The following is a 20572-nucleotide window of genomic DNA, read 5'->3' as shown; positions in this document are numbered from 1 at the left end:
TGTCACTCCGGTAACACCTGAGCACCCTCCCCGCCGCCTGCCTCAGCACATCGGCATGAAAAAAATATATATATATACACCAACACAGCAGCAGGCTGATGTGCATCAACGCAGACGAAGTACGTGCCCATGGGATTACTGAGAAGCCACTTCCCCGCCCCCGCCTGCAGACCCACCCTGTTTCATCTTCATTTCCACAAGATCAAAACCTCACCAACGAAGAAGTAACCGCCCCCTCGTCTTCATCTTCACATCACTTCTTTTCCCCACAGCTCCAGCCCTCTTCCCTCCCCTACTGCTGGTGCCTACCACTCTACTCTCTGCTTTTGCAGCTGTCGCCAGCCTGGCTACGATCGCAGCACGCCGGGGAGAAGAAATGGAAGAAGAGGGTGGAGAGGGAGTCAAAAACAGAGAGAAATAGACTGTGTGCGTGCAGAGTAATGGGTGGAGGGGGCGTAAGAATATGAGGAAGCAGGGGGGGGGGGGGGGGGGGGGTCATGGTTATGGTTTAAGATGAGGAATGGGGCAGGGGGGTAGGGTGGAACAAAGCTGCAGAAATGAGGGCAAAGGAGGAGAGTGAAGGAGAGATGGAGGGGAGAAAAGGCACAAGCACTATGACAGAGAGGGAAAGGAGTGGATGAAAAGATGAGGGCTACTAAAGGTAAAGAGAGATGACTGGAGGGAATGCTTTTGTCATTATCCTGGCAGCACATACCACATGTCTTTGTACCTCGATAGGTCTCTCCATTTTTTTTAAGGGTTTTTTTTGGCTTCTCACATCTCTCACCTCTCAAGAGATTTGAACCATAAGAAGATGCACATCTTTCCCAGCATGCCCTACAATATATACGTAAATAAAACCCCAGATTAGTTATCTTAATAAGGAAAAAAAAGCTTCATGAGACAGTGTGGAAATGATTTCTGCCTGTTAGTCTAACTAAAAACTGTTGCAACAGCACAGCAGATGCGCATCGAATCCCTGGGTCTCTTTCCATTCCCCAGTGCTTTGATACGGAGGTTGTAGTGAGTATGCTCCCATGTCATCGATACCCCAGCTTGGCTCCACTTGTACCACCACAGGCCATCGAGGCTCCAATCCTGAGCCACACAGTGTCACAGTTTCACCCTGCAGCTATTCACTTTGTCTGCACACAAACGTAGCTGCCAGATTTGTGTGACCAGGCAGCCTCTCTCTCAGAAGAGATGGAGGTATTAAATGAGGTGGCTTTTTTGTGCATGGAGTCTATGTATGTGTGTGTTTGCATCTTTGAGTGTGTATGATATGAAAATGGTCGTACTTGCAGCACAGGAATATACACTGAGAGATTTGAGCTTTTCTAACTCATGACAAGGTTTAGCTTTCACAGTTGTTTAGTTAAAAAGCAACATTTTACTGACATTAGATGCAAACAATTAGCATTTCTTTCCCCTAACACAGTTATTACAAACAAGTCATAGCCATTCTGCAGTGACAAAGAATTAACTGGACCTGAAAAGGTTTGATAGCAGTTAACTTAAAGTAACAGATAAGCAGAAAATAAGGATCAAAACTAAGAAGACAAAAACAAAACATTGTGGATATAGCTAGCTAGGGTTGCCAACTTTTAACTATCAAATAAGGGACACTCTGGTGTGCCAGAAGCATAATGCACAACCAGCTGGACATAGTGTAAATATGCTCTGTATGTGACATTGCAAATAATGATAAAGAAACAATGATAAGGAACAAGCAAATTTTGCTCTTTATAATGGCATGTCCCAGCTAAAATGGGAAAGTTAGCAACCCTATAGCTAGCTAAAAAAAAAATTAGTGGCAAGTTAGAAACATTGGAAAATAATAACTGTTAACTGTTTAAAGTATAAAATAAATCAACTGAAAAAAGGGATAACACTGTAAATTCCAAACAAAAAGTATTAATAAATACCTAGAAAATGTTAGCTTAAGATATGGATGCTAATTGAAAACTGTAAGCTAAAGGTAGCATTGTCAACTAGCTAACAATATAGATAAACAGTTAAAAACTGCTAATTCAAGTAATGGATCTATACTTAAAACTGCTAAAAAAAAAAAATTAAAAAAAAACACTGAACAGCTAAACAGCTTAATAAAGTGGCTCAACAGTTAAAATAGAAAGTCAAAATTATACAGAAAAATAGCTAAAGGTAAAAGGGGAAATCGCTAGCTGACAATATATAAAAACTGTTGAAAAGAAAAGAAAAAAAATTGCTGAAAATGGTTCAAATTGTTAGCTAATGATATAAAAGACATAGCTAAAGCTGATAGCTAACAGTATGGATAAACAATTAAAACTGTTAATTGTTAACTGTTAACTGAACTTAATAGAGAAACAATTGAAGCTGGTCCTACAACATAATAAGCAGGTCTTAAAAAGAATAATCACTAAAAATAATGAATGAATTAATGGCTGACACAGTAAGCAAATGGTTATAGATAAAGAATTGAGACAGTTGACCAACTCTGGGAAGTGATTAGTGTTAAACTAAAGAAAAATCAGTAAAAGTATATGATTAACTGAAATTAACCTCAATCCAATCCAAATGTGTTTTATTCAAAGCAGTTAAAATCCTATCAACTATTCCTCAAGTTAAACATCTTTTTTTGTGTACGAACAGATAGCTGACAATGGAAAAGTGAAGTTAAAGTTGTCTCACATGGATCACCTTTAAATATTGAAAAGCTGCTAACTGTGCACATCATCTGTTACATTTATGTTTAGTTTCATGAGTTATGGATGGACCTGAGTACTCAGTGGTTTGTTTTGGAATCATCCAACATGTATCACACAGAAAAATATTGAATCTCTCCAGCAGTGAATGTAAACGTTGAATAAAACATTACATGCTCGCACTGAGTCTCAGCTCTTCGCTCCAAACACGCAGCGTGTTGTCTGCCGTCTCACTGAAGTGTCCTTCACATGACTCTGCTATGAAAGTGGGTGAAGGACCTTCGGCTCGGAAGGGACACCCAGCGCCTTCTCTGCTTAGCCCGACTCCCCACTCTCCGTGCCAGGCTGCTGGCAAACAACAATGACTCTCTAACAGCCAACTCAACGACCACTAAACAGCCCAGGACGTGCCAGTGTAAATCTTTATGACTTTGTCCGCTGAAATCCATGTGTCTTTAATGTATGGTGGAGCAATCCACTGTGTACATTTGTTTGTAGAAGTTGCATTCTTTATCATTTTTAAACTCAAATTCAGCAGAATCCCTGAATTTGAGTGAACCTGTTACTCAGCTACATTATGCAGTGCATTATGTACACCATCATACAGCTTGGGGACGTGTAAATGTGTGTCAGTGAAGGAGGGAGTCATAACTGTTAACCGGCTGGAAATCAGAGTTTTATTGATCAGTGGAGAAAGCAATCGTGACGAGCGGGTGCATCATTTGTAATCGTGCAGGCACTGATGGATTCAATTTAGCAGTTTCACTGCAGCTCTCCCTTTGTCTCTCACTCATAGAGACAGACTGAGGCTCAGCGCCATGTCCTTCTGACAGCGAAGTGATATAAACGTGTTTTAGCAGCGTGGTTGAGTTCACACAGTGTCGGCGAGATGTGAACAAGTCCAAAGTCCTTCCAATAATCCACAGTGTGGCACGCTTTTACTACTGCAACTACAGATCTCCTACCTCTCACCAAACTATTCTGAAAACTTTGTAAGCCATTCATCAGAATAATTAACCATTAGACTGAGTACTTATTAACATGCATAGATGTATGATAAATATCCAGTAACAGTATATCCAGAATTCTTGATGGTGTGAATTAAATGTAAGAAAAATACAATAACACTGGATAAAAGCTGATTTTGTTTAAAAGTCAGGATGTTCCCATTCTGTTTGAATAAAATGTTCTGGTAATCAAACAGCTTTGTGTTTATGACTAACAGATTTAAATTGCTAATGAAGGGAACTAAGTTTAATTGTACTTTTCTGGGCGATCACAACACATACATATCACTAAACACCTTATTAGTGTTAGTGCTTTGTTAGTACAATGGTTATGTGGGACGTAAATGTAAGTCATTAAAAATACTGGCGACTGTCAATGCTACCCCTCAGCCTCCTAGTAAATCATACGTCACCACATTCTTGAGTTATCCCACTAAAAAGATTTTCAGAAACCTGACCTCTGACCTTGAATTCAGCAATTTAAATAATTTAGCAATTTAACTCTCAAGCAGCCAAGCTAGTTCAGCAGCTAAAATGACCAAATGGAGTTATTCATCACCTCAATATATTTTATACAGGAATGCTCATTACAATTATAACCATACCGATTCTGTGTATAGGACAAATATTATAATCATTAGTTGTAACATTTTTTCCCCAAATACGACCAGTAACAGTTTTAAGTCTTAAGTATCTATTTCTGCACATTTTAACACCAAAATGTAAAGAAGTTGTGACTTCACAATATTCTGATCAAATGACTCCCAGATCCCTCACACTGTTATTCGAAGCCATGGTAATACCAAGTATCTGGTTAGACATCATGTTTCTAAGGTTTTTAGGGCTAAATTTAGAATCAGGAAATTAGGTCTGGGTCTTTATGTCTTTAAGACGTTCCTGCAGTTTAACTAATTTGTCCTCTGGCTTCATGGATAGATAAAGCTAGTTGTCATCTGCATAGCAATGAAAATGTATGTTATGCTTTCTAATATTCCTGTCTAAGGGAAGCGTCTATAATGCTAGTAGAATTGGTGCCAGCACAGAACCCTGTGGAACTCCATAATTATCCGTAAGTTTGTGACGAAGAGTCACCATTTACATGAACAAACTGGAGTTTATGAATTAGCCGTAATTCACTGAAAAACATCAGAATGTAGTGATTAGAAGTGAAAAATTACAATATAGTTACAATATAACCAAAGCCTTCCATTATTTAGGTCACACCAGAAGAGCAGTTCCTCTTAAAAACCATGATAGTAAACATCTTTACAATTAAAAATTTCACAGTGATATATATATACAAATATACGGTTGGCACTATAACTCTTGGGTTTCTCAATTTCCAGTGAGTCTTTAGCAAAGGTAAACTGCCAAGTTAATAAACTGCAGGTTATAAAATCATTTGTATCCAAATAAGCATTTTTTTTTAAATATGAGTGGTTAAATGCTCAATGAAGCGGTCTCCCTAAAAAAACTAAAGAATTTACTTCAAAGACACAATAATGCTGGAGGAGACTTATCTGAAGAAGCTTGTAGGCAATATCAGAAAACGAAAAAGAGGTTAGAAGAACAACTTAAATCAGCCTCTTCACTTTACATCATGTCTGGAGAGTCCACTGAGGCTTCTGTGAGTGGAGAAATCAATATCGCTGCTGTAGCTGTCAGGAAACCTCTGAGAGTATAAAATAAGTTTACAGCTCCCTGATGCTGAGAAAGCTCACACAAAAACCTCTTTTTTTTTTTAATTCACATTTTTTGTGAGCTTCGGAGTTGCTTAAAAGAGGCATTTTGACTTTTTACTTTAAAGTTTGTTGTGTTTTTTCTTTTTAACAACCACAGAAAAATGACACCACATCCGCATTTCAGATGATCTAATGCTCATATTGCTCGAAAGTTGTCTGTTACTGGTAGATATCTTTAAATTGGCTGACATGAAAGATATACAAACAACTTTGTAAATGTATCCATCCAAAAGAAGAAAGAGCTTCTTTTGGATTTGTCCTAACAGAGAGCGTGAGAGAAGACGGGACAAAACAGGCGTTAGCCTGGGACAAGCATTCACACGATGGAGAGAGCTTCAGGATTGAAGGGACTTAATTATTTCTACTGATCAGTAAGCAACAAAACCTGGAGGCCTGTTATCCAGCCTACTTTTTTCTTATGACCTTAGCCTACTACTCAACTGTGCCGTTGGAGTTTAAAGTGGCAATGTCAGGATTTTGCGTAGTATTTTACAGTACAAAACAGCACAAAAATGATTTGTGATCTAAAAATAAACCAGAAACAACCACACACACTGATCTGTCAGAAAAATAGAACTACTATGACCATAAGGTTAGCACAGAAAAGAGGAAGGATCCACGGAGGGACCATGATTGCAAACAACGAGCACATTCGTGGATCCTCCTTCCACCCTGCTGTTTGTAAAGTAGTACGTAAAGAGGACTGGATGTGGCAATGAAAGACTGAATTTATAATGATGCCTCTAGGTAGTGTGTTCATCGCTTCATGTGACGTGTTGATAGAGGTTGCTAGGTTACAAGCAAAACAGTAAAGCCTGCAGTAATGCCGTTTAGGCTCACCAAAGCTGCAAAAATTATCTATTGTAGGTTTGATATCAATGAGACATCGTCGGACAAAGCAGCCCCCAAAACATATGAGGGTTTTTAACTAATTTGATGCCAAAATTAACAATGAAGTAAACACACTGTTGCAGATTATGCAACTTAAAATCTGTATTTAATTCGAGCATTGCTTTTTAAAAAACTCTAGCAATGAAAACTTGCACAGGTATGTTTCTTTCATAAAGGTAGCAACAGTGTCTGATTTTAAGCCTAGTTCCACAACTTGGGGAGACAACCTCAAGAGCATAGTCTCCTTTTCTCCTCGACCTGGATCTAAAAGCACTGATCATCTGCCTTCAGATGACCTGGATCTAGTAGTTCACCAATATAGGGATTGAAACAGACCTATGTAAGGAGGACAGAATGGTTATCACAAAAGATCTTTCAGAGGAAGATCTTTCTGGGGAGAAGAAGCTAACTCCTGGATGATTTCTAAGCAATCCAGAGATGATTTGCTCTGCCAGAGGAATAATGAATTATAAAAAGCATATTTAATTATTTCCATTTGACAATGAGAGTAAACAGTAAATTTAAGACGGGTAATATTCTGCAGATGATAAAAACAGGTTTGTACAAAACAGCCAACATGGTTATCAAAACTAAACAGCTAATCTAAAGCAACATCCAATTTTCTCACAGCTGGGAGAACTAAAGATAAAGCTGTCAGGGACACACAGCGATCAGGCTCTGATTTATGTCTGCATTTCAGTCTGGAGACGTTGCTGAACAACCGATTTTCAGCTGCTAGGTGGCTGCTGTGTTACACAGCAAAATTAGGGAAAATGTAAGTGCCATTATTATGATTTCACTTTTTAACAAACCTGCATGTGTTATACAATTTGCTCATTTGACTCCAAGTCTATCAGTATAATGAGGCCTACATATATATGGACACAGATCGAAAAGAACTGCAGCCTTCAGTGCAGCAGCGATGTAAGCCATAATCTGTATCTCCCTTACTGAGGGAAAGAAAACTGGTCTGACCTCCTCTCAAACTGGCCTGTCCCTTCCTCCCCCATCCATCTATCTATTCCCATTCCCTGCCGAGCCTGCAGGGGTTTCTCTACAATCACTGCATTCCTGCTCTGTTCTCCTACCCATCCTGCCTTGCTTCCATCCATCTCTCTATTCACAGCCTACAGTCGACCCTCACTGCCAGCATCGCCCATCCTTCGCCCCCCGTTCCCGCTGCAGTGACTCCTGCCTTTGTGAGCTCTGCTCTTGCTCTGTCTTGGACTGCTGTGTGAGAATGGGGTCATTGTTGCTGTGCTGTAGCATGTACATAAGTGTGTACATGTGTGATAGCACAAGTGTGAGTTTTTGTCCTGCAGCCCGACCTCCATACACACACAGGCCTACATACTCCCTGTACATGCACCGAGCTTGGAGACATGCGGAATTTAAAACACAGCCTAATCTAGTCGCATAATTTATTCCAACATCTTAAATGTAACACAAAAATTCAGACTAAATAGTTGCCTCACACAAACCAAATTATTGACTTATTTTGCCCTGACTTTCGCCTCTCAGGTAGGCTGTCAAACCCAAACGTTGAGTAGCCTAAGATTAAGATCAGCTGACACCGATCAGGGCTACCAAAGCTGTTGCTCGAAGGGTTGCATGATTTTCCAAGAAAAAAAAATCTTAATATTCTGATTTGCTGTTAAACCCTAAAATGAGGCCCAGGATCCTTAATCTGTCATAAACTTGACATAGGAGACCTAATTTTCCAACTTTAAGAGGATATATTCTGATGGTTCCGACTCCATTAGAGTAGCTTTAAATGATTTACCGTTCATAATAAACCTGTTTAGCTTTTTAATGTTCCTTCACTATTTTCTGATTGGCTGCCACTCACTAACAGAAGGTTTGAACAGTAGGTGGGTGGGGCTTCTGTGCTCGCTGCCAGAGTTGTGTGAACAAGATGACCACATTAAGGATAACAGTTCTACATGACATCACAGAGAGCAAACAGGAAAACAAATGACTTAAACTGTTTGTCTACAGCAGTCACAGGAATTAGGTGCAAATACACAGATCTCATTGTTTCATAAAGGAACATAGTGGATTCTCTTTAAAGACCTTTTTTTTTACATTAGCTGTCATGAAGCCATTATACCTGTATCACGAATATTATCCTTGACCTAAACTATAGCTGTAAAATTGGAACTGGTCTTTAAAATCTAAACCTTGGTTAATGCCATGTTATCATAAGTCACAAGTCATCAGGTAGAAGGTGTCCTCCGGCTGTTTGCATTTTAATTCAGTGCTGAAATATTTCAATTAATAAAATATTAATAACACAAACATTAAAAATCATCTGTACTAGCTGTCATCTTTATAAAGTCATACATTGAAAGCTGCTATTGGTGCTATTGGTTTAATATTTTCATATGTGACACATAAAATTATTATGTGGCCTAATTTGAAAGGTAAGCACATCTCATGTTATCTATTTACACAGTATTTAACATCATAATTATACACAGAAGTTAAAACATGTAAACTAACTCCCCATTGCTTTGCATGTACCTAACACAGTATCTTTACCTCACTCTGAACCTCCCTGATAGTTTGAAAACCTCTGATATGGACTTTACTTTTCATAGGTGGTAACCACCCTGATGATACAGTAAGAAGACCAAATGCAATACTCCGACAGTCAAACAAACACATTAAAAAAAACAAAAAAAACAATTGTCCACACTGTCTGCGAGCTTCACCGGGCAGTTAGTGTGCAAATATCAACTAATCTCTTAATAACTGAAAGTTAAGCTGAAGCTTTTGGCTTGGCTTTTCTTCACAGCATGGACTCATCAAGGTGCTGGAAACAGTCCTCAGAGATTTTGGTACTACGGTAATCTGAGTATTGTTGCAGTAGATACAAAGGTGCCCATAACGTGTCTAGAAAGTATGCTCCACACCGTTACATCACCAGCAGCAGCCTGAATCGCTGATACGAGGCAGGAGGGATCCATGCTTTAATGTAGTTTACGCCAAATTGTCACTGTGCCATCCAAATGTTACAGCAAAAGTAAAGACTTTAGGAAAAGACAGTCTTTCCAATCTTCTGCTGTCCATGTGAATTGTAGCCTCAGTTTCCAGCTCTTAGCTAACAAGAGTGGCACCCGGTGTGGTCTTCTGCTCCTGTAGTCCATCTGCTTCAAGGTTTAACACAGAGAGTCTCTTCTGCATACTTTTGTTATAATGAATTATTATTTAGGCTGGTGTTGTTTTCCTCTCAGCTCAAAGCCGGCTAGCTATTCTCCTGTAACCTCTCTATGCCTCAATACACCGAGTTGCCACCATATGATTGACCGGTCGGATACTTTATTGTGCAGTTGAACAGTTGTACCTAACGAAGTGGCTGTGGGTGCACTTCCACACATCAGCCTCGAAGGCTGTGGTACGATAACAGTTTTGTGCCCAGTTCCTAGCATCGCTGGCTCGCACTAGCCCAGTTAGTCACAGCCTCGGCCTCTGCTCTGTCTCTCTGGGGGATTAGCAGCCCACACTGGCCACCGCTCTAATCCTTTCCTCAACAGACCCGCTCTTTGGTTCTCACACACAGCCAGACAGGCTTTTCAATGACGGCAGCTATATGCCATATCTCAGCTTGCTAATCTTAAGTAGCGATTACAGAACTTGCGCGCAAGCATTGTTATTGATGTCATGGCCGCTATAGTGTAACACATCAAATTTAAAAAAAAAAAGAAAAGGCAAAAAAACAAATCTGTTGAATGAATTATTGTTATGTTGCTTTATAATTTAAATATTCAGAGTTCAGGCAGAATACTCGACAAGCCAGCTTTGGGACAAGGGTCTCCTGCTATTTACGTGATTGTGGACTGTGTAAACATGGCTTCCATTTGAAGCTGCTGCAGCCATAACAGCAGGTACTGTCAACCGTGCTCTGTCTTTATTGTGTATGTGTGTGTCTATAGTATTAGCCTTTGCATTCATTGTTAAACATTACAGGAGCTTCATCTGAGGCCAGAAAACCACCAGCTACCTATACGTTACAGACTTTTAATAATGTTATCAAACAGGAGTTCAAAGCAAAGGACAAATATTGTAAATGTCCACAGTGTAACACAGTCAAGCTACAAAGCATTTACGGTACGTAAGAGCAGGATACAGGCACAGATATGTGCTGTGCAAAGAAAGGTGATCTGCTCACCTGTATTGTCTTACCTCCAGCTGACTCACTGCTTCTGTGTATGCACAGAGTGTCAGTGATGTACATGAACCATGACTCAGACTTGTGTAGTGGCAGTGGGAATGAAATAGAAGCATTGACATGTCCACTTACTCAGTTAACTATAACTTTCAAGCAGTCTTTGTAAGTGGACTATATTAAAAATGTATCTTTTGGACATTGATTTAAAAAATAGACTGAAATTAGATGGTTGAAAGGTGGAAAAGTAACTGGACCTTCAATATAGCTGGACGAACTGCTGATTACAAAACTCTCAGCTCAAAGTATCTGTCAATTTATCTGTTAAATTGTGTTTTTACCTTGCCTCAGTGCAACCAGTAGTGCAAGATCAGATATGATGTCACCCCAGTGGTTCACGGTTAACCACTAACAACACCAATGTGATGTTTGTGATAATTGTGGTTATCACCTAATGATGTCAGTCCTGAAACCTTTATGAATCAATTCCCTGAACACGTGTGGAGCTGGACTCACTGTGAAGGTTTTGGACTACTGGTTGCACTGAAGCAAAGTAAAACACAATTTAACAGATCATTTGAGCCGAACTTTTGTCATCAGCATCTCATCAAACGATATTTAAGGCCCAGCTAATTTCAGTCTTTTTAAATCAATTTATTAAATTTATATTTTTAATACAGTCCACTTACGAGGACTCGTTGAAAGTTACAGTTTAACTGAGTAAGTGGAGGCTGGGTTAATGCTGCTTTCTGTTTCACTCCCACTGCCACTACATGAGTAATGGTTTATGTACATCACTGACACTCTGTACAGTGACATCAGAGGTGATGATGTTTGTGGTTATCACCTGTGATGTCACCGTATCACTGTGGTTCAACTCCCATCTCCAAACATTAACATTTATTTTAAGTAAAGGGAAAAAATGAGGCTGATTAACAACTGGATTGGTGCTTATATACCAACCATTAATACTCCAGTTACATACTTATTCAGCAGTGGTAGGACTGCCCCAGTCACTAAGGAGACACAGGCAGGGTGACGGGGGCAAAATCACTTCAACCATTGCCCCATACAAGCCAAAAACAAAACAGCTCTCCAAAAATTGGACATTTTCAAACATTTCTAGAGTGGCTCCTCTTTCTGTCTTACATTCCAGCATAAAGTTTCCTTAAAATTGCAGGTCATCCTTTTGCATTAGATAAATGTGCCTCGATTTCCCCGACTAATTTTCTGCTTCAGAAAAAATGTCATCATAAACTTTTTTTCCCAGGTCATCTTGAGACTGTTTGTATTCCCCATTTGTCCAGGGGCCTGTCCCAGCTGCATTAGGGTGAGGTCGCCAGGCGTAGCACGGGAGAGACAGACAACCATTCGTAGTCAATTTAATATCACCAGTTAACCTAACCCCACTACCTGCATGCCTTAAACTGTGGGAGGAAGCTGGAGTACCAGAAGAGACTCCACACAGGAAGGCCCCGCCCAGATGGTGGATTCAAACCCAGGACCTTCATGCTGTGAAGCGACAGTGCTAACCGCTGCCCAGATATCGATACTCTAAATCTTTTCTGCTTCCTTTAATTCTACATTTGAGTCAAGCGAGGGCGACTGGTGCCCTATGCTTTGAGCAACTTAGAGGAAACAGGTAAGGCATGGCCGCGGGGGCGATGACCTGCCAACCCACAAACATGCTGTGACATCACTCTAAGGAGGTCACTGTAATCAGATTATCCCGGTTACACAGACTCACCCGCTCGCTGTGGGCCCACAATGACAGCGACACTCAGCAGGTTAAAAACACCCGCTGCAAACACTCAGGATAAATTTAGAAGAAAGCATCTGAGCCAAAAATAATATTGCTGTAAAAAAAAGAAAAAAGAAAAGAAAACTTGCACAAAGCTTCCAACACTGATTTGATCTATCACAAGTGATCACAATGATTTCTTTTTTCTCTTTGGGAGTATGGAAACGGGAGGTGGTGGAGAGGCTCGGGGGCCTGTGCTGCACTGTAACCGCGGTGCTGCCAAGTGGTCGGCGGTTTGAAGAGGACACCTGAGACCAGCGCACCTGGACAATGAGCTGAGGTGTAACCCTAAACTGAGATGAACCACTGTTTATCTTCCCCCCATGCTCTGCTTCTCTTGTTTTTTCCCATCAGTCTCCACACTCCAGCTTATTTTCTCTTCACCACCTGATCTTTTCCACCCTCTTATCCTCCCAATCTTTTGACCTGCTACCTCTCTCCTCTGTCTCACTTTCTTCCCAAGATTTTCCCTTCTGGGCATCACAAGGCTAATGCAAACATCCCACCAGTCCGAGTATGACTCATATAATCACATGCTTAACGATTAGCACCCTGCATTTACGGCAAGATTCATTATTCCGGAGGGAAAAGAGAGTCCAACATTCCCTCCCTGAGATTTTCCTGCATTTCTTCAGCTGCTATTTTCATACACGCACACACAATCGACTAAATTAGGGGACTGACATTTTACCCAGCAGCTGACAGCGGCTAGCAGCTGTATGACTCAGTAGCACAGAAGCAGTGCCCATGTCACCATGGAAAGGCAGCGTTATGGCGTTGTTGCCAGGGCTCTGCCGTCCAATACGCATCAGCTCCCGCATCATTGCTGCCTGAGCCGTACAGAGAGGAGGTGGGAGACGGCAGAGAGGGAACTGAGGACGTATGGCAGAAAAGTACGAGACTCATGAAGACCGAGACAGGGACTGAAGATTAGCAGCACATGAGCAACGAGTGTGTTTGCTACTCATACCTCTCCTGCTTAAAAGGCCTACAGTCAGCATCCTACATACTCCACCCTTATTTGTACTGTCCCTCCCCCATGACTCATGTCACTTGGGATAAATAAACACTCTCCGTACCTGACCTGCACACAGACGCACTTAGATGCTTGCTGTGTATTATTTCTTTGATGCACCAGCAACTGCAACTGCGTCTTTAAACAGCAAGTAGCACAAAGGACCAAAAATAGCTCAGTGAGTTGCAGAGCAAAACTGCTCTCCTTGAGGAGGGGAGGATAGAGGAGGAGGAAGAGGATGAGGAGCAGTAGGAGGTGTAGCGAGAGATGGCAGGGAAAACATGGTAAAGTGAGACCAGGACTAAAGCCTCCCTGCTGGGATCAATTAAGTTTCTCCGCTAGTGTCATCATTCCCAAAACCTCACATCAAATACTGGAATCCAGTGATGACACCTTTATGATCACATTTCTGCAGTGACTGGGAGAGGGCTCATTTGCCCCGGAGGATTGCACACAGGGCAGCCCTGACTGCAATAGCTGTGACCACAAATCTGACATATAGACTGTAAACATGTCAATATTCAATGTGGGACAACCATTTAACACAGCAGCACAGCACCGTGTGCTGCTCTGCAAGTGTTTATTTCTCACCAGTCTGAAGTGTTTCTTTCTCTTCTCTTCTGAAATACTGTAAATTACTGGTTTCTGCTGATGATAACAACGTGGAAGCTTGTTTATCTACTAAAAGAAACATTTTTGCCCTACATAAGTCAAGTTATGACTTAGTTACTTAAATGTCTGAGAAAAATAACTCAAACCTGACATTTTATTGTAAAGATGGCAAATTTTTGCCATCTGTACAATCTGTAAGAGTCTGAAACAAGAGTCTGAAACAAGCTTCCGTATGACGATGAGCCGCAGCTACAAAACGCAAGACAATTTAAGTGAATAACATTGATCTTCTCATTAGCACACATGTACCTAGACACTGCCACAACATCAGCCTACATACACAAAACAAAAGTGCTCAGGAACCATCTCTGTCACTGAGTCTTACAATTTCAATCCCACTGAGAATCTGGAAGATGCTACAGGTCAATTTTGGTGCCACAGTGCAACCCACAGGACCCAAAGAATCTGCTGCCAGTGTCACAGTGCCAGACACCTGAGGACACCCCTGAGGTCCGGTGTATAACGGTGAATGTACACAATACAAGGTAGTAGATACAAGGCAGATCGATCCAAATATCACACACTGATCTCCAACATAAGTTACCTTTATGCTGTAAAAGTATCAGTATTGATATCAGCAATACTGAACTGTATTTACTTATTATCTGATCTATATCGAAATCTGCAGTATAGCACAGCACTACTAGGTAGATGGTTTTAATGTTATGATTATTTGGTGTGTACTTGGAGGTCCTGATAGGCTGATTTAGCTTGGACCAGCTAGCCATTTCCACCTGATTTCAGTCATCATGTTAAGCTAAGTCCTTCTCGTCTATTGTTCTACAGTCTAGGAACCCAGATAATCTGTTAGGTTTTTCCAATTGTGGTTTTATACAATTGATCACAGTAAAACTATAGTTGTGTACTGCAGATGCAAAACTCCATCCAGAGACAATGAATAGAAATTAGAACTAGCTATAAACACTCATGCTCTGTATTGGAACTATGTTAAAGGAAGCATCCCTACCAAATAAAAATGTATAAAATATATTAATTCAGACCATGAATTCTGCTTTCTGGTCATCGCCTGCACATACAGATAATCATCTTCAGACTAGGGCTGGGCGATATGACCCAAAATTCATATCTCGATATTTTTTAGCTGGATGGCGATATAAGATATATATCTCGATATTTTTTTAAAGCCATAAAGTAAGAACAAAAAGAGAGTTCTTAGTCAAAGCTGTGTCCCAGATGTCACACAGGCACTTTTATTAACATACAGCATAGATGTACATGAAAAAAAACTACTCAAAAATAAATTATGAGCATTTATTAAATAATAATGCTCCATAAATAAAAGAAAACTATGTTGTTTTTGTCCATAACAAAAAGCTCGCAATTGTGCAGTCAAAATGTAAACTAACAGACGCTGAGCATAATAACAAAGATTTCACAGCTGCTCTGTTCCCAACTTCTACTGCGTGACTGACAGCCTGGAGTTTGAAATCCGCTTCAGGTGCCATTTATGGTCCTTATACACACACGATACGGTAATATTACGTTGAAGCACAGTGCGTATCACTCCGCGAGGCTCCTCGGTAGCCGTAATGCTCCGACAATCCATCAAGCGGTGCAGCTCCGTAGCTTACCAAAGTTGTACTAAAACATTTTTTGACAGATTGCTGAGCGCTGTGTTCCACATAAAATCGGTTCGCGGTCATCAAGCACAACCAGAATTCATACATAAGGCGCGCTGACAACTTTTGAGAAAATGAAAGGATTTTAGGCTGTGCAGCCCTGTGGCCTGCATGGCGTTAGCGTGGTTAGCTCGTTAGCACGTTGACGCCGTCCAGCCCCACGCACGGAGCGATGCGCAGTAACTCGTTAACGGAGATTTGCCGTGTTCATCTTGTCGCTGCCTGCAGGTGAAGCTATGGGGGAGGAGGGGGAGTTGTGTTCAGTGAAGGAGAGGCGAGGCGGAGTAACGTTTCGTAGAGACAAAAGTGGACGAAAGAGAGGCAAACTTATGGCTCCACAACTATAATTATAACGTATATATCGATATAAAGGATATTGTCACATCTTATATCTCGTATAAAAATATATCGATATTTTTGAAAAACTCGATATACCGCCCAGCCCTACTTCAGACAGTAGTTAATTATTAACCAGTGTATTTCTGCAAATCCCATCTTGCTTTTCTTTCTTTTTCTTTTTTTGCTCTTTATATGACCTGATGATCAAACACCACTGGTCAATATAAACAAATGGAAACCTGAAAGCTTTCAGCAAAAAAAATCTTGACTTTTTGCATATTCATGTGCAGAGATGGACAGCTTGCTCAGATTAGAGACTAGTTCACCCGTCTTTGCTCTTAAAAAGAAAAAAGTGCCATGTGTTCTCCTCTCTAGTAAAACACTGTGATGTACACTGGATGAGTCCTGCATATGCTGTTCGTATTATAATATGCCCCTGATACGGCGATCAATAGATTGTGACTGCATCAATCACATTATTCTTGCCTTGAGTCAGTCATTATCAAAGTAAAGTTGTAATTAGTTCACTAAATTGAATCTTCCAAAATGCCATGCATACAAATTTAGGGAGTAAACAAAACCTTAGGCAAATTGATGATAATATAGTCAGCTTTTTGTTTAAAATCCTCTATTGCCACTACTTACAACTGAATGAAGTGGAACACCTGTTTCAAACATCTCGAATAATAATAATAATAAATGAGCAATTCTGTGTGACTTTGTGTTAGATTAAAGTAGATTTGACCTATAACTCAAGTGTGTGTATATTAAACGGAGGAGCTAAACAGAAGAACTATGTAAGGTTGTGTGTATCCTCACTGAGCTCTTAGTTGCAAGTTCAGTGACATCCAGCATACACAAAGGTCAGCTTGAAGGTTGCAGTACTGCAAACAATATCTCATCATAATGTCAACGTAATCTAAATAACCAGTCACCTTGAGCTGCATGATAACACAACAGCTGAGCAAACTCCTCCTGCTGATCTCACATCATAACAATTTAAAGTGTTTATCCACCATTGAGTTCTGCTCTATTCTTCTGTCTCAGTACATGTACATTACATCAAAACCTTTTTTCCAACAACTACACATTTGAAATGTGTTTTAGTGTCTTTGTTTGATTACAGAGAAGATAAAAGACTTTGAAGTACTCACTATTACTCGACTTGAGGTCTCTGTGGATGATGGGTACGAACGCCTGGTTGTGCAGATAGTCCATCCCCGTTGCAATCTGGACCGCCCAGTTCACCAAAACTCTCGGGGGGACCTTCTTCCCAGCCAAGGCTCGGTTTAGAGCCCCCCCTCGAGCATACTCCATCACCAAGCACAAGTTGGGCTCCTTCAGGCAGACTCCACGGAGCGCGATAATGTTGGCGTGCCGGAGCATCCAGAACAGCCTGGCCTCCTGCCGCACGCTCTCTGCTGTGACACTGATATCCTCATCTGGGTCCTGCCTGGCAGCCTTAACGGCTACTTCCTCTCCCCGCCACACTCCTTTGTACACTTTTCCAAATCCACCAGCTCCTATCACCTCTTCCAGGAGCAGTTCTGAAAAGTCAATCTCCAACGGACAATCACCCACCCCACCTGCCACCAGTCCTCCTGAAGTCAGCTGCTGGTAATTGGGAGTGTCTCCCCTTGTGACATAGTTGCTTGGAAAGATACCCACCTTGTCCTGGATTTTGCCCGTCCACCAGCCCTCGTCTCCAGACACCTTAGAGTCCTTGGAGAGAACCTCAAGAAGGTCCCCACGCCGCAGGGTTAACTCTTCATCAGCTGTGGCCTCATAGTCAAACACCGCCGTCCAGTAAGGGTTGTTTGCCCCACCTCGATGACCAGAGTGGGAGTCTGGGGAGCCAGAGGAGGAGATGGTGGAGGAGTTCCAGCTGCTACCATTCTCCACCTGCACGACTGGGGCAGGAAACATTGGTGGTGCAGGGGTCATGTTTGGGGGCATGGAAGAGGAAGAGGTAGTAGAGGAAGGGGGCCCAGGGGGAATGAGGCAAGGGGGAGGGGGTGAGCAACAGCCCCCACAGCTGGTGCAGGACAGGGGGGCCGCTGTGCTGCTCGCTCTGCCGTATGGGTTCATGGCAGCCTGACTGCTGTTTGACACTGTTGGCCTGCCCTCGAACAACTCAGGCACAAAATCCATACAGGGCCCATTGACTGAGATGAGCTGCCCTCGACCACCGGAGGAGGGGTGAGGGGAATCAGTGGGTCAGAGAGTAGCGACTGCTCTCCCCCATCACCACATATCGCTGCTGAAACTGTGCCAAATCCTAAATCCTGTCACCGGCTGCTGCTGTGCTGTTGGCACAAAGTGTGGAAGTAACATGAATTCCCAAAGGCAAGTTTATTCAGGGATAACGTACATTACGTCAAACAGAATGGATCCTAACCCCATGCCCCAAAAAACTGATTGTTTTCAAAACTGTCTTGTGAAAAAAAGAAGAAGAAGAAGAAGAAGAAGCTGGCTCAGGAGAGCGTATTTATCTGTGAAGGAGCATAATCAGAGAGATGCCTTCAGAGGTCCTGATCAGCTAATAAGCTGTGAATTAAATCCATCCAGTAAAAATCCAGCATTTACAATCTGAGCTCATAATTTTGTTAGAATTTTGATTTATTTGCCTGAATGACCTCTGATGGTTGCCAGACATGTTCCTTGTATAGACTCTTAGGCAAACTGCTGTGGGTGTACGAGCTGAGTGAAATCCTCTGCGCAGAGGTCCTCATTATTTCTCATCCAGCCCCGTATAGATGCACCTCCACTGCCTGCCATCTCCATGAATATAGGCTGTTTTCTCTTCTGTGTTTGGGAATATCCGCGGATATGCGCCCTACATCCAGACAAGCCGGTCCAAGCTAAATCCTACACGCATGGCCACTCAAGAGCCGGTTCAGTGTCCCTGAATAGCCTTCATCAGAAAAGCCTCGTCCATTTTAAGACAGCTGGGCAATTAGTGAAATGAGCCGACGGCTGGGCGACAGGTAGTCAATACAGAGCTGAGAAAGTGGCACCATGTTCAGCATCCAGCCAAGTCTGAGCATAACAAACCCGCCTCCGTCTCTGTGCAGCGGCCTGGTTTAATCGCCTCTGCTGGGCTGCATTGGTGATGGTGACGAGCGTCGGTTTGGACAAGAAATTCTTCCTCACTGGTGACGGGAAAGAGATGCCAGCGTTTATCATTATCCCGTTGCCCTGTTACCGCGCACGATCGCCGAATCTATAGCGGCGTAAGGAAGGTGTGAGCTTTAAATGTCCGCCACTTCTTCAGCGGAGACGGAAACCGTCACATAAGGTGGAAAACGCTGTCAGCGGAGGTTTGCATGGAGGCATTGCGGTATAACAGCTCTACAGGCTATCCGAGGACGAGATGAACAAATCCACTGTCTCCATTTTTCCTCTATCAAGACACATCTGTATCCCACTAATATTAATGATCATAATAATAACAATAATAAAATCCTGTGTGTAAAATGGTGCAGCGTCTCCAGGTGCCTCTCGCGTGTTCCGCCTTAAAATGGCTTAATTTTAATACGTAAACAATTACTGTAACCTAACCTGGAAAGTGAAGCCAGCAACATCCACTGACATCGTCGCATGGGCGTACGGTTTACATCCAAGTAAAGGGGCCCATCGAGGTCCTCACAATTTGGCGTCAGATTGACAAAGCGCTCAGGGAGTCTGCGTTCAGCCAGCTGTCTGGAGCTCCACTATATTCAAAAAGGCTTTTCTCTCTTCCCCCTCCACACACACACACACCAAACAGACAAAATATTTCGAGCTCCGAGCTGTCAGTCTGTGGGCTGACTTTGCATTCAAATATGCCGGAGTGCCGTTCACGTACGCTGAAGCGAACGCTTCCCCCGTCACCGATTCTCTAATCATAGGGATGGCTGCAGCAGGTAACAGGTCCACGCCCGCGATCCCATCGCCTGTGCGCAGATCAGGGTGCAGCTCACTGTGCAGGGCGGAGAGTGTAAGACACCGCAGTCTGTTGGAACGGGACTGGACTGTGTTGGTGTGCAGGTGCACCCTGGGTAATGTAGTGTTTGCGTGCTCTCCAGCTGACCTACATCATTCTGGCGGCTGATATAACTAAATAATTAACATTATTACAATCATCAGGAAACGGCTGGCTGTACAGTACATTATTAGCATTATCCTTTAATATACTGTGGCCTACTGTCCACTTAAAACAACCAGATTACAATTCAAATAATGTAAAATATTATATATTATAATATAATGCAATAATAAGATTTTGGAGCTGAAAATAGGGAAGGATATTTTTAGGCTCTAGTTGATAACACGACACAAAAGAGGCATTTTTAACCCAACTGGTAGCCCCCTGATTCCCATTGTCCTGCTCCATTGCTTTTAATGTGTGATTTTTAAGCACCAGTGGCAGCTGGTATTTGTCTCATAGGCCATAAAATCACGGATTATAAAGCATTACTTATTTTATTTAGCCTATTAAAATTCAGAAAGCAGTAGCTGAAGGTCTTTTTATTTGATCTAAAAATAAGACCAGAATAGCAGTACAATGCAAAAAAAGAAAAAAGAAAAAGAAAAAGCAATAAAATAATGTCTTTTTAAACAATAGTGTT

At 41.8% G+C, this 20572-nt stretch overlaps 1 protein-coding gene across 1 annotated transcript in view; it reads right to left on the bottom strand.

Annotated features, from left to right (window-relative positions):
• Nucleotides 1-19960, bottom strand: part of map3k10 (mitogen-activated protein kinase kinase kinase 10) — a 46670-nt gene extending 26710 nt beyond the window's left edge. Inside the window, exon 1 of the mRNA XM_084951751.1 lies at nucleotides 17117-19960. Coding sequence (XP_084807877.1) covers nucleotides 17117-18113 — 997 coding nt within the window. The 5' untranslated portion in view covers nucleotides 18114-19960. The remainder of the gene's footprint in view (nucleotides 1-17116) is intronic.
• Nucleotides 19961-20572: the final 612 nt, after the last annotated feature.

Source organism: Perissodus microlepis, chromosome 14 (assembly GCF_051167445.1).
Source record: "Perissodus microlepis isolate ML-2025 ecotype Zambia chromosome 14, ASM5116744v1, whole genome shotgun sequence".
Taxonomy (NCBI): Eukaryota; Metazoa; Chordata; class Actinopteri; order Cichliformes; family Cichlidae; genus Perissodus; species Perissodus microlepis.
This window is presented reverse-complemented; position numbering and strand designations above follow the sequence as displayed.